The sequence below is a fragment of the Gavialis gangeticus genome, unplaced genomic scaffold (assembly GCF_001723915.1).
Source record: "Gavialis gangeticus isolate Ggan-Ray unplaced genomic scaffold, GavGan_comp1, whole genome shotgun sequence".
NCBI classification, from domain to species: Eukaryota; Metazoa; Chordata; order Crocodylia; family Gavialidae; genus Gavialis; species Gavialis gangeticus.
This window is the reverse complement of record NW_017729027.1, coordinates 29728027-29743053: the sequence shown is the minus strand read 5'-3', so window position 1 is coordinate 29743053 and position 15027 is coordinate 29728027. Positions and strand designations below refer to the sequence as shown.

General features: G+C 42.8%; 1 protein-coding gene across 2 annotated transcripts in view; it reads left to right on the top strand.

The window, feature by feature from the left end:
• The window catches only part of PTP4A1 (protein tyrosine phosphatase type IVA, member 1), a 20520-nt gene extending 6361 nt beyond the window's left edge, over positions 1 to 14159 (top strand). Inside the window, exons 2-6 of one of the 2 annotated variants that reach the window (XM_019520515.1) lie at positions 4271 to 4818; positions 9168 to 9260; positions 11101 to 11231; positions 11859 to 11933; positions 12784 to 14159. In XM_019520515.1, coding sequence (XP_019376060.1) covers positions 4714 to 4818; positions 9168 to 9260; positions 11101 to 11231; positions 11859 to 11933; positions 12784 to 12901 — 522 coding nt within the window. In that variant the 5' untranslated portion in view covers positions 4271 to 4713 and the 3' untranslated portion in view covers positions 12902 to 14159. Of the gene's footprint in view, positions 1 to 4267; positions 4819 to 9167; positions 9261 to 11100; positions 11232 to 11858; positions 11934 to 12783 lie in introns of both variants that reach the window. The other variant, XM_019520514.1, reaches the window with a different exon arrangement.
• The last annotated feature ends 868 nt before the right edge of the window (positions 14160 to 15027 follow it).

Below are 15027 nucleotides of genomic sequence, written 5' to 3'. Positions count from 1 at the left end.
AAGCATTCTGGGAGTTTTAGTGCATTGTTAATTATGCTAGGCCTTGTTTAGCATGAGCACTATCTCACACTTATGTTTCCCGTTGCAGCAACTCGGGCCTCAGAAAACAGCTTGGAGGGCCGCATGGCGGCCTCCGGGCCGTATGTTGGACAGGCCTGTTATAGACGGACTAAATCAGATATTATAAGCTTTCTTAAGTAGCTGCTTACTTCATGAGCTGAAGGGACTGCAAGAAATAGAGCTTCTGAATAGACGGCTGTGATTAGTATACAGAAGGTAGGCAAAAGAAGGGAGCACTGTTGGGAGAGAGGAAAAACAAAGTAGTTAACCCAGGGACATAGGAGTTATAGAAACTAATCCAAGTAATGGGATAAGAATCCTGTAGTTTTGATTTAGATTAGGGCAGTCCCAAGTGGCAGGCCATGGGCTGCATATAGATCAGGGGCAGGCAGTTATTTCAGGCGAAGGGCTGCTTACTGAGTTTTGATAAGATGTTGAGAGCTGTATTTTCCTCTCCAGTGCAGGGAAGCAGGAACAGCCCCACAGTTCCAGGCCAGAAGCCTTTGCTAGGGAGGGGCTTCTGGTTGTGGGGCTGGGGCTGGGTGGGCTTTGCTGCTGGGTCCTGCTGCCAGCTTCCCTTGGGTACTGCTGCCCCTGGCTCCTGTCATCTTTGACAGGCAGCCAGGAGCAATTAAATATTAATTTTCTAAATTTTTAGGGGCCCTGTGGGCCAAATAGAATGGCCTGGTGGGCCAGATCTGGCCCCCAGGCTGTATTTTACACACTCCTGATATAGATAGAGACCTCAAAGGATCAGCTTTGGGGACATAAAGCTCTCTGCATGGTTGTCGTTGCTCCCACCCTGCTGCTGTTCCTGCTGCAGCATCTGAGTTCTTTGGGTGAGCCCACCTTCCTCTTGCTGTTTTCTTGCAGTAGCTCCTGTAGTGGGTGGGGGCCAGGGTGCTGTTGTTCCATGCATGGTGGGGCGAGCTGTTTCTGCTTCATGTGATATGGTCCCTCACAACGGGTGCTCCCCACCGGCTGCCCAGAAGTTGGACAGCTCTGCTTAGATTATACTTAATACAATTCAGTCTGCGGGTGTCTTCTTGTTGCTCAGTGATATTTTTTTTTTTCCATTCAAGCTTTTTAAAGATTTGCTTGAGAATAACTATGCTGAGGTCATAGCTAGAATGTCCAAGGAGGTTAAAATGTTGATGGGGATCAAAGATACCAATCTGCACTATTTGCTTGTTATCTTTTTGAGCAAACACCTCTAACCTTTATACTTTCTCCTGAGGCCTCTGTGCTAATGGAAATGAAATAGTAGTTTTAGCAAATAAGGGTTTAGTATCTGACTGGCAAATGAATAGTGATACTGACAAAACACTAACTGGTGTCACACTTGTTCAGTATCCTATTCACAAGAATGAACCTTCTAATCATGTCAGTTTATGCTTTAGGAAGGTTGGTGAGTTGCTTCAGAAGCAGAGATTGGCATTCCTGGGAGAAAACACTCATTTTGTGGAAATGTGGTGTAGATGGAGTGAAACTTCTCCCTGCTATCTCTTCACATATGCTATAGTCTCAAATCTAAAGAGGGGTGCTAAAAACAGGGACTTTTTTTTTTTTTACAGTGGTAACACTTACTAGTTCTCTTACTGTTTAAAAGGACCAGCCACATAGTCAGAGTGACCATTGTTGCATCAGGGAAATGGGTGGAGGCCAAGAAATAAAGCTTCTATGTTCAAGTTGGGTGGAACCTCACATTTTTATATTACCAGTAAATCTGTAATTTGAAACTCCTGAGAACCATCTAAGGCAACACTAAAATCCCTGTTTTTACCTCACGCCCAACTGTGTGGAGATGGATAGACTCCCTGGACTTTGATGCAGACCCCTTCCCATGTCTCCTTGCAGAGGACAAGTTTTTAGTCCTTTGGATAGTAGGTGACTAGCACTGCATGCATATGTTTACCCACTTCCCTGATTATAATTCCCTATAAGTAGAACAAGGAATTCAGAATGTTACTTAGTGTTAATTTTGAGCACAAAGTGGCTCCTTGTAGCATGAGGTATCACAATAAATCAAGTTTATAATGATTAATGATTATTCTTATCACTTAAGTATCTGTATCTGCATGTAAATGCTTAGAATTTCCTCAAAGCAGCTTGTGATAGACTTACCAGCAATGCCCATATAATCCAGTACCTTCATTTTTGCAACATAAAGCAGATCTAGTGAGCAGGAATAACTTTTGTTTGTTTTTATATGATGACCTTCCCAACAAGGGTCAGGTGGCTTACAGTAAAAGAAACTGAATAATTACAAAATGGGGAATCAACAAAACAATTTAAATGGGAACTAGACTATTAACATAAGCCAGGGTATCTCCTAAGCAGTAGACCTGTTGCATATTGTTGCTACTAAAAAATCAATGTGCTTTAAAATTAGAAAGCTTTTTATTAAAAATAACTTGGCAGTAAAGAATGTGTGGGTGGCTAGACTAATAATATTTGTTAGAGCTAGGCATGTGGTGTGCAAGATTCCCCACAATGCTGACAGTGTACATATAGTGTGTGAAATTCTTGTTTCAGTTCTAGTCCTCTCCTGAGCAGATGAGTTTAGTTAACTCTGTTCGTGTCTTTAAAGTAGAAATAATTGGTTCTACTTCTTAAATTAAGAGGTTAGAGTAAATTAAATTAAAGAGGGTTTTTTCCTTTTAGCAATTTATTCCATTTCATGAAGACATTACTGCCAGTTGGTGTTTTTAGTATACTTGAATTCCAAATACCCATTCAGAACAGGATGGACTTAGAGTGGTTAGGAAAACACCCTCTGAGCATGAAATGATCCTTGTATGGAAAACAAGTGTCATAGTATCTGTGTTTAAAGGGCAAGGCAGAGGTGTGAATTCCACTTAGAGAATGAAAGTTGTGTTAAAACATGCTGCAGATATTGGAGATGAAATAAATATAATTTGCACTAATCTCAAGAAACATAGCTTAAGTGATTGTTTTCTGATGCTCTTCTAGTAAATCAAGACTGATTGAGATTCTAAAAAGTTCTAGAAAAATGCTACATTTAAAAAAATTACAACTGCTGAATAAAAGTTCTGTTAGAAACATTTTGGTTTTGCAACTCTTAAAATATTGTATTGCTAAAACAAAAATAGCATTTCTGAGTAAACGTAAGCACTGATACCTGGAAATAAAATACTAAAGCCTGAATAGGCAGAAAACAAAATCCTAATATGATACCTTAAAAAGGCTGGAGATCATGGATTTAAGGTGGAGATCACTTTGAACTAAAGGACAATCTAGGATCTACCACACCCCTACCCCCACTGCCCAGTAGGTCAGTCTGGGGGGTGGGAGCAGATTGAGGCCCCCGTGGCTAGGGGGTGAGTGGGGCCCTGGCCAGGCCAGGAGAGGGTCAGAGCCTGGGTGGCGCATCCAGGGGGGAAGGGGGGGCTGCCACTGCTGGGGTGCGTGCAGTGGTGGGAACCTCCCCACATGCCTGTACAAGCTGCCTGGGCTCTAACTTACCCCTGGCCCGGCTGGGGCCCCACTTGCCCAGTGGCAGGAGATGCGGTGGGAGGGTATTTTCCCACTTGCCTGGCCCTGGCAACAAGGGGCACAGTTCATCCCAGCCACATGCATCCTACTGCTCCTGTGTCCCAGCCATTCCTGGTTGCGGAGCCTCTGACAGTTGATCTCAGTCTGGGGAGGCTAGCCCCCCCACACTGAGATCAACTGTCAGGGGCTGACCAGTTGGTGACCACTGCCTGAAATTATACTAGATTTGTAAATATACATAAGGGATGTATAAGTACATAAGGGCTGTGCATCAGGACCTGGGAGAACGTCTGTTCACCAGAGCGCCCCAAGGGAAAACAAGGGCCAACAGTCATAGACTCCTCCAAGACCATTTTAGACTGGACATAAGAAATTTCTTTACTGTCCGAGCCCCCAAGATCTGGAATAGGCTCCCTCCAGAAGTGGCACAGGCACCTACTCGGACTCATTCAAGAAATGCTTGGATGCTTATCTTACTGGGATCCTTTCGCCCTAGCTGACTTCCTGCCCCTGGGGCAAGGGTTGGACTTGATGATCTTTGAGGTCCCTTCCAGCCCTAACGTCTATGAAATCTATTCTGTGTGCATTTACGTTTTACTTTTTAGTAAGTGTTAATATTTTGAGCTAAGTTCTACATATACTTGGGAATAGTAGCTGAAGTAACATTTTTTTTTCTGTCCCTTCTTTACAGCAGTTCTGTGGTGTTCTTGGTCACACATTTATGGAGTTTCTGAAGGGCAGTGGAGACTACTGCCAGGCACAGCACGACCTCTATGCAGACAAGTGAACTGTAGAAATTCATTACTACTCCACCAAGAAGCCCCCCTAAGAGTGGTTAACCAGGATAAGAAGTGTTGAATTGAAATTGGCAGCGCATTTTACAAAGGAGTTCAGACCTGGATGGGGTAAACCTCAGTGCACTGCCTTTCTTTTGCCTCAGTATTACTGGATTGAAGAATTGCTGCTTCTTGTTAGGAGGTTCATTTCATTTCCCATTGCTCCCAACTTCATACTTCCAAGCACTGAGAATTTCAAGTGGAGTATAGTGAAGTAGACTTCAGTTTCTCTACATCATTTCTGTATTAGAATTTTTTAATCCTTTCATAATCTTGTTGCATGTTTTTTAACTAAATTAATATGGCCCGAATGAACCGCCCAGCTCCTGTGGAAATCACCTACAAGAACATGAGATTCCTTATCACACACAATCCAACCAATGCAACCTTAAACAAATTTATAGAGGTAAGGTCTGGACGGAATGCTTTTTTTTTTTTCTCCTAATTTAATGCAATGCTTTTAAAACCTAGAACAGTATGTGTTTTAATAATGTATTTACTGATGGGATTCAGTTCTTAAGTGCTCTTCCTGTTGACTCAGACTTTGAGTCATAGTGATTCTTGCAAGCAGTGAGGCATGTTGTACAGAATTACTGTGCTCATGAAAATTATTCCTCTATCAAATTGCATCAGTATATTTATTTTTTAATGAACAATAAGCATGATCATAACGGTACTATTACTGATCAACAGGTACAGGGCAGAAAGTAGAGGATATGTAATCTAATTAAAACAAGACAGAGTGTTGACAGGATCACAGTTAACTTGCATTTATTAGGTTTTGTTAATGAATGATCACTCAGTTTTTTAATTTTGTCAGGTCTTAAGCAGCTGATTTTCACTGCCATTAATCCATAGAGATGGGGAGAGGAAAGTGCGATATATTAAAACTATCTGGTACTAATTAGATGTGACTGCAGGTATTTGTTGGGTATGCAGAAGTTGTCTAAATAAAGCTAGTTTGGCCATCAGCTGTAGCAACGGAGCCACAGTAGTTTTAGAATTCATGTGACATACACAGACATATCTGGGACTCCAACTACGTCCATGTTGGCTGAAATCTGGCTTGGCACAAGTTCACATTTGGTACTGGAGCCATTTAAACCAAAATTAACTTTGAGGCATCTAAATCCGTTTCAGTTGCATTTTTAATTGCCTTGTAAACGTGGCCTGAGATCTACTTTTGAAACATTTGGGTTTCCCGTAGAAGCTTTCCTTTGTGCTCTTGTAGAGGAAACAAAGCATCCAAAAGAATGACTATGCACCAGTGGTTCCCAACCCTTTTAGACCATGGAGTGGAAGTGACTGCAGACTGGCAAACTGAAGTCCTGCATACTGCGGAGCAGCAGCCAACCCTTTTTTATTTTCAGTATAAAAAAATAAACAAAAGGTTGGCTGCCAGTCTGCAGCATGCTGGTCACTTCCGGACTTGCGGTCCAGCAGCCAACCTTCCTGTACACCAGCAGCCAAACTTTCGTGGCCCAGTACCAGGCTTCCAGGGGTTAGAAACTTTTGCCACACACTTTACAGTGCGTGTCACTGGTGCCTTGCTTCAAAAGACTAATAATAATTACTACGGATTGAGTCAGACTTGTGTGGTAGGTATTGGATATGCAAATAAGGCAAGCTTACTGCAGTGTGGTAGAGTGATGTTTAAACTAGCCAGCTTGCGTGCTGGTAGCAGTCTAGTCATGGTAGCACATTGTGTGCTGAAGTAAATCTAGCTTGCGATATATTTTGTGCTGCCTCAGCTGAACTGGTGTTACTCAGGCTCAGCATACACTAAGGGTCAGCAACCTGTTGCTGTTACAGGCCACTGCTTGCAACCCAGCTCCTGCCACAGGCTGCAAATCTCTACAATTCCTCTGGTAATTGTGGATGCTTAGGACAGAATGAGGCAGCCAGTAGGACCCTGGGGACACCTGCTTCCCTAGCTGCAAAATGCCGCCAATTGCTTGGGTTGCCACAGGCAGTAGGTTGCTAAACCCTGATGTAGACAGTTTTGTTTTGATCCTTTGCACAGGAAGCTTTTGGCTGAAGAACATAAATCCCAGATCCCAAGAGTTCCTATTCATGTATTCTAATAGAGAGAGAGTGCCACCCTGCCTAGCCTGTGCCATAATAAGTAGATAAAGCTCTTATGCTCTTGCCTCACAAAATCACAAGAACCAGTTCTGAATAAAAATAATGACACCCTTTACCAATTAAAGGGTTGGATAAGTCGCTGGATTGGGCTCACAGACCTGCTTCCCACATGCCAGATCCAATGCATGTGGCACTTGCTCTTGGCTGGTCCAGGACTATGCTGTGCATAGGGACAGAATAGATCCTGAGTCCTGGGCTTTATGCACTGGAATGGGCTGGGGAATGTCACATGATGTGGGTTAACTCAAAAGATGCGGGGACGGCATGGTCCAAATGTGACCTGTGTGCCTTATTTTTGACACCCCTCAACTAAACCTAAGACATCCCTTCCTCTTCCATTCCAGACATTGACTATTATGGGGGGCTAGTTAGGATTTTTCTTGAGTTTTATTTTTGTAGTGAGTGGTGTTCAAGATCCCTGTCCTGATAAGAGCCTTGTTGTGCTAAATGCTAAGCTTGCCTTATTTGCAGAACACAAATATAAGATGTGACCAGCAGTAAATTGGGAAATTATACTACGTTACATAATTGCACAGGCTAGTAATGTATGCAACTTGTCTGTTCCAAAATGCTTAGGGTATTTTTAAAAGTAAAAATACTTACAGAATCATAATGGCAATGATGCATTACATCTCTATTTCCATTACACTTCCAGGGGGAAAAATGCAATTTAGCATAGCTCCTAATGTGCCACACAGAATAAATAAACACAGCAATGTTAAGATCTTTTTAGTAATTTGGAAGTATTCAGTGAAAAATCTTGCTAACTTGATGATCAAGTAAACTATTTTGGCAGGAGGCATATTACAGCTCTTTGAAAGTAGATGGCCATTTTCTTTTGCTAAAATACAGTTTTTTGCCCTCTTTTTAGAGTAGTGCTTAAAGGTCCCTATCAACATTCTGCCAAATGCTGATAATTTACCTCTTGGGAATTGAGCCTCAAAATCTTTGTGTTCCCCAGGTCTCCGCTGGGGTGCATGCAGCAGCAGGAACCCTCCCCATGTGCTTGGACAAGCCACCCAGGCTTTGATCCTCCCCTGACCCAGCCAGGGCCTCATTCACCTGGTGGCTATAGATGGCGGAAGTGGGTGGCTAACAGGGCTTAGCTCCTGCCCCCCAATGCAAAGTAGCAGTAGGGCTGCAAGGCAGCCTGGTTGCAGGATTCCAGTGGCTGCAGCAAGAGTGGGGAGGGGTGCATGCGCAGCAGTGAAAGAGGGAATGAGGCAGGGGAAGATCCTGCACAGCCAGGGCACACACAGGACAGAGCTGCAAGCAACTTGTCCAGGGGCCTCGGGGGGGTGGGGCATGCCTCCAGATGTACACGTGGGGCAGAGCGGGCTGGACCTGGGGCGGTGCCTGGCTCTTCCTGGTGTAGCTCTTCTGCTGCACAGCTCTTGAGTCGGGCAGCAGCAGTGCTGGGAGCAGGGCTTGCAGGCACCTGAAAATTCACTGTAGCCCCGCCCCCCCGCCTGCTCCCAGTGCTGCAGTTGCCAGCACCATTGCCACCCGGCCCAAGGGCCACGGAGCCAAAGAACCGTGCTGGGAAAAGCCTGGCTTGGCCTGGCACCATGTGCAAATCTGGGGGCATGTGCTCCCCCCGCGGCCTCCATACAAGCTGTTCGTGGCTCTGTCCTGAACCTGCCCTGCCTATGCAGGGCCTGTCCCTGCTCATTCCCTCACTCACCACTGTGGGGGGAGGGCAGATTGAGGCCCCAGCGGTGAGGGAGAGAGCAGGGCACAAGTAGGAGCATGGGCTGGGGGAAGTGGGGGTCAAGTGGAGGCCAGAGGGACAATGTGCCTTCCAGGCCTCTAGTTGCCCTACCATTGAGCCCAGCCAGACCCTCTCCCCCCAGTCCCTGCTCCTGCCTGTTCCCTGTTTCCTCCCTTACTGCTGAGGCCTCAGTTTGCCCCCCCAGCCCTTTCCCTTCCCTCTGCCCCTTCCCCCACAGACTTACCTGTTGGGGGGGGAGGGGAGCTAGCCCCCAAATAATTTTTTCTCCCTCTGTTTCAATCTGCCCCCTCCATCCCTGCCCACAGACTGACCTTGAGGGTCAGGGTGGTGTAGGGTAGATCTTGGGTTGCTTTTTAATTCAAAAAGTTATCTATCCAAAAAAGTTGGAGACTACTGTACTACAGGATAAGCTTATTAGCTGCTAAAATGACAATAAATTGATTTTTACTGTTTGTCTAAAATTTGTTCTTTGAAGGCTGACTTTGAGAGGAGTGTGATTAGGTCCTCTTTAGGGGTACCTCTTGGTCTGTAATTTAAATCTGGTCATTGAAAGAATTTGCAGCACCAACGGTGTACTCAGTCAGACTTCAGCAGTCCCAGAAAGAGAGCACTACATTTGAAGAAACTTTTTTAGAGCTGAAGCAGTGAAGACTTTTGATGTTATTTCGGTGCATGCTTGAAATCAGCATAGCAGCTGCATTCATAAAAACATTGCTTACTAGGTGGAAGACTATTGTCTGGGTTGGAGGGAATCTTATTGAAACTTTGAAACCTTATTAGTAAGCTGAAGTGTAGGAAGTACTTAGACGTGTCCTGCTGGGAAAGCCAAGTGGTACAAGTCAGCAGAATGTAGAAAAAAAGGTCTTTTTCCTCCTCAGGAACTTAAGAAGTATGGAGTTACCACAGTGGTGAGAGTATGTGAAGCCACTTATGACACAGCTCCAGTGGAAAAAGAAGGCATTCAAGTTTTGGTGAGTGATCTGAAAAATTTGCTTAGAAGTTCTTTACAGCATCATATAGCATTTAGTAGCTCATAATGTCTTTGGTAAAGTCTCAGTTTGTCTGAATTTCTAATGCATTTGTCCTAGATGTTTCTAAATGAATGTTATTTTGGAGAAAAGATGGAACCTAAGCAATTTAAATATCACTTTCCAGTTCTTAGTTTATTATCTTGAAACCCGGTTTTGTTGCATACAATACTTGTATCCTGAGCATCCTTGTAACAAAGATTTTACATCCATCTGCAGTCTTCAATAAGAAAATTCTTCTAGATTTTCCCACAACTAAAGTTGTTTTACCTGTGCAGGTGCTTACAGTTCTTATTATTACAGTTTTACTTGTACGGTGAACAGGTAACCTTTATGTTGAGTATCCTTACCTCTGAAAACTTGTTTTCATATTGGAAAATCAAGGGTTATCTAACCTCTTTGCTCTGAAAACCTGCGTTTCTACTTTGATAGGAAAACCTTCTTATCAATGGGAATATTACTTTATCTAGGGGCTAAACCTGGTCTAGTGATTTTGAGACAAATCTTATGGCAGTAGAAGTTCCCTCTTACTGGAACAAAAATGATTCTTCTGCATAAATGAGAGGTAGGATTTGGGGAGCCACACCACACCACACCACTTGTATGAAGCCAGCTCATGAAACTCTTAAGGACCATGCTTACATGAATTCTCCACCTTGGCTCATGCTGATTCACTTCCTGAGTGGTTCACTGATGGAAAATGCCCCCTCGCACCAAGTAAAAGTATTAAGTAGATCTGAGCAGTGTTATGTCTGTTGAAGTCCTACAGATTTCCCAGAGCCCTGTGCTATATTTGTTCTTCCAGTGTTGCATGACTTCATGCCAAGGGGTTCTGTCCACATTAGTAGATGAGAAAAGGCTCTGAGCCATATATTAACTGTAGAAGAGACTGTTCTCTGCATAAAAACTGTCAAGAAACAGCCACAACATCACTTTTTGCCACAGCTTGAAACCATGTAGCAATGACAGAAAGATTGAGCACAGCTGCGCTCGGCAGTGTCTTTTGGCACCTATACAGCCCAGTTTTGCCTGGTGAAATCCCCTAGTGTGGAGTCCAAAAGAAGCTCCTGGCCAGTACAGCCACTGGAGGTGAGATGGATGTATTTTAAGTTGATAAATAAGGGTGACAGGTATGTTCCATGAGCCCCTATACAGCCTCTGCTGGGTACATCTGAAAACCTAGTTTCATATGTTTATAGTTAAAATGAGGCATTACTACAAGGACTGACAGAGTTTAGTTAACGTTAATTAACATTAGATTCATGTTAACTTTTAAAAATGAGCTTACACTACATCTCTAAAATAAATGTCTAAAACTGCGGCTTTTACTTCTAGCCTTTCTGTCATTGTATGTATGATACTTAACCTCTTTAATAGAAGTTTGTATTCTGGTAAGCCCTGAGCCTAGTGTTCTGGCCACTGAAATGTGACTGTCCATAAAAAGATATATGTTGCACATTGCTGGAGAATGAAACCTGCATCTGAAGGTTTCTGAAGCTCCAGGTTAATAATTATTGAATCCCCAGAACTACTAGAAGTAAAAGGAGAATAAAGGTACTTTTGTTTGACGGGGAGATTTCTGCTCAAAACTAGCTAGACTACTCAAAGTAAATTATATCTTTCAAATTAATCCCCTTAAGTCTAAGTGCAGTAATTCTAGGCTTTCTAAAATGTTAAACGGAGGGAAGAACAGCAACTGAGGAGAAACCACTTTATTTTTCTCATTGTGTTTGTGGAATCTGTGTTACTTTATATGAAGTTATTTGTTTATTTTGAATGCTAGGATTGGCCTTTTGATGATGGTGCTCCACCGTCCAACCAGATTGTTGATGATTGGCTAAACCTTCTGAAAGTGAAATTCCGTGAAGAACCTGGTTGTTGTATTGCTGTGCACTGCGTGGCTGGTCTTGGGAGGTAAGTGAAGTTCTAAAATCCATCAAATAACTCTTTAGAACTAGGGTCGCTTAGGCTTTTAAAGTTGTTCAGTATTAATATTTCTCTTGGAACTTACAGGTTTGGCATGTAGGACTTTGTTTTATGCACAAGTTATACCAGATTGAGATAGGGTGTGAATTGAAAGTGAATAATTATGACTGAGTAACTCCACATGTAAACAAGTCCTAAGCCTAGTAGCTATGGTAAAACATTTGGGTTTTTTTTCCTAATAAAATTATCAATACTACAATTAAGATGGTGGTAAGGAAACACTTGTAACCAAAAGTGTCACTGGGAGCAGCAACTGTGAAAGTTCTTTGAATTAATTCTCTTCATAGAATTATGGGCCTAGAAATCAACAGCTGTGTAGAATAGTTTTTGAAACCAGTTGGCTATAGTGACATAATTGAAACAAATATTAAATCCATGTAAAAGTTTGTACATTTCAAGATGGTCTTGCAGAAGCTTAATGTCTTGAAAACCTCAGCATTGCTGCATTATCTTGAATGATTTTGCCCTGTTGAACATTATTTACAATTGTAGCTATCTTGGGACAAATTTGACTTCTTGCATGTTCAGTATTAAAGACTTCTCCTTTTCTACCAGAGCTCCAGTGTTAGTTGCTCTTGCATTGATTGAGTGTGGAATGAAATACGAAGATGCAGTGCAGTTTATAAGACAGTAAGTATAGAACTGGTGTCTGTATTTCTTTAAATTAAAAGACAGAGTTGTTCCTTGGTCATACAGTCTGTATTTATCTGGGTATTATCCAAGAATCTTAGACCAGGGGTGCTCAGCCTATAGCTCACGGCCAAATGTGGCTGACTGAGCCATTGCATCTGGTCCACTTGGCTTCCCCAGGGTCAGGAAATTTAGCAGAAGGGGAGCAGTGGCCATTAAGACAGCCATCCTCTCCCTTTGCCAAATTTCCAAGGCTCATGTGATCTGTCAACCAGGCTGTACTCCCCTTCCCCCCCGCCCTTGATCTGGGCCATGCCCCCTTTTCTCCATGGGCCTGAGTCATGCCCCCTTCACCCTATGGGACTGGATTAAGGTCCCCCTCCCCTGATAAGTGATGTCCCCTTTGCCCTTTACCTTTGCCTACCCTACAGGGCTGGGCTTCCCCTGCTACCAATTCCCCCCTCACCCCCCCCGGGGCTGAATAGTGCTTGCTGTGCCAGCCCCAGACACTGGATTGGAACCGGTCCATGGTCATTCCAGGCACTGCCCATCTGGTGATTAGGCTTCTAAGTGTTTTGTTGCATGATTGACTATCTAGAATGTTACACTTAGTATTGCAAAGCTACACTGTCAAGTTTCATGGTAGTGACATTACAAAATTGTAGAGACAAGGCTTTCACTGATGCAAAGTTTAGCTAAATCTGGCCTCAGTCCTGGGAATAAGATGAATGAGATTCCTATCATAAATAAGGCCCTTGTTTATAAGCAGCTACACAAAGCCTATATTCATGAGTCGTAAGTCTGAAAAAGTCCAAAAAACCCTAAAACATTTTCTGTTCCTGTCACTTAGGAAGAGACGTGGAGCGTTTAACAGCAAGCAACTTCTGTATTTGGAGAAATATCGTCCCAAAATGCGTCTGCGTTTTAAAGACTCTAATGGTCACCGAAACAACTGTTGTATTCAGTAAAGCCAGGCTGCCTGTACTGCTACTTTGGAGATAGAGGATGGAGACTAGAATTGGGCAGATTACATGCAGAAAGATGTCTGGTAGCTTAAGGAAGCTTCCTTAGGAGTACTAATAGACCAAATGCTTGGCAAAAATGCAACTTATGTTTAGGTTAATATCCATCTGTTGGAGAGCATGTAAACATTTTTATTGTACCCAGAAGGTCTACTTGTTCATTACTTACCAATTGAACTGTCCTTGAATCATGCAACTGAGTCTTACTTGTGTATTTTCCAATACTAAAATCTGTCACTATGACATAGATTAGGTGCCAAAACACCCAGAACAATATATAGATTTGTTTCTTTAAACTGCAGTGTAGTCCTTGTGATTCAAGAACTACCACCTGTCCGGACCTTACTTCATCCTTTTTCCTGCAATCATTTCAATATTGAGAATAGGGCCTCTATGGTAATCTGCCTGCTCACTGTATGTTTGTCTCCCACAATCGCACTAGACTATCAGGATTTGCACACTCTTTGATTTTACTAAGACTTACAGTGATTTTCAGTGTCTGTATACCTTTCTGTTATCTAAACCTCTGCATTTTACAAATATCATTAATCTTCTGGTTTCTCATGTAGAGAATAATCCTTTACATTGTACAGAAGCACACAAGTCTTTAATGTCTCCAGACAAAAAGCCTTACAGTTAAATTAATGTTGGCACTTGATGTGCAACTTAGCAGAGGGCCTGAAAAGGTTGGGAGGGGCTATTTAATATTTCTAGTAAAATGTTGCCTTTGTCTTGTGCAGGAAGTATAGAATATGCCCTTTACTTTAGTAAATATTTTTTTAAAATGTAGAAATGCTTTGTTATTGTTGCTAAAACAATTCTTAATCATAAAATTTCTGAAGATCTTGTAATTTCTTTTACTGTACCTATTGAAAGTTGTTTACCAACTATTGCTTTGTTGAAAGTGTGATTTATTTTTGTTTTTTCCTTGAGTTTCTGCAATGAACTGGGCAGATCTCTGTAATATTTTGTATGCCTTTTGAGCTGCGTAACTTAATATTTGGATACTTGATAATTTTGTTTTATTATGTAATTGATAAAATGGTGATGTGTATTAATGTTAGTTCAACCATATATTTATACTGTCTTGGGAATGTGTGGTTATAGTTCTGTGGGAGAAATAATTTTGCCAGTGTTCACCAGCTTGTAAAATCTAGTGCGAGAGCTTAAACATCTAAATAAAGACTGAAATGCACTTACTGAGTATGCTGAAGCACTTCCGGTGGCTCAATACTTAATGCTGTGCTCAATCTACAATTTTATATATGTACCCAGGAGCCTAACTTAAAGAGAACCCACTTTATTTCTTGGTCCAAATGTCCCCTCTCTTGTGACATGGTAAGCAAGGTAAACATACACATTACAGAAATACTGTATACAGAATTTTGTGACAAACCTTTTGACTGGCCTGGCCTGTCTGGCTGCATCCAGACGAGCATGACCGTGTGGTATGTGGTGTTGCAGACACATCTACAGCACCACATACTGCACATTGTCATTCTCCACGCTGCAAGGGAGCATCATGGAAGGTTTTGGGGGGGTTTTTTTTGACCCCTAAATATCCAAGGGCCAGAAAAACTCCTGGAGAAAAGGCAGAGTGGTGCATGCATGGGCAGTGCATGCTGCTCAAAAGCAGACCTGAGCCACCTGGAGCCATGCTGCAGCTGCTGGCCAGGCTCCATGAAGCAGAATTGCTGCTGCTGCAGCCCCAGGACCCCAGATAAGGCTGCTGGCCCTAGCCTCCCCTACTGCCCCTGGGATAACTGGTTTTGTGCCAGTGGGCTGATGTTACAGGTGTTCCCCAGGGACAACGAGCAGCATCACATGGTGCGCTGTTGCTGGTTGTCCCTGGGGAATCAAATATCTGCACCATGTGCAGATGCAGCCTCTTTCTAATAAACCATAGCACCCTAGAGTGCTTTAAGATCTTGTCAAGGGTGTCATGTGATGTTTGTACACCTAAGCGCTAACACGATTTACATGATAAACCTAGAGATTTCAAATAGGAATGCATGGTGTTAAAAGTATTCTGCACTGATCTTTCTGAATGTTTTGCAATGGTGTAACTCCCC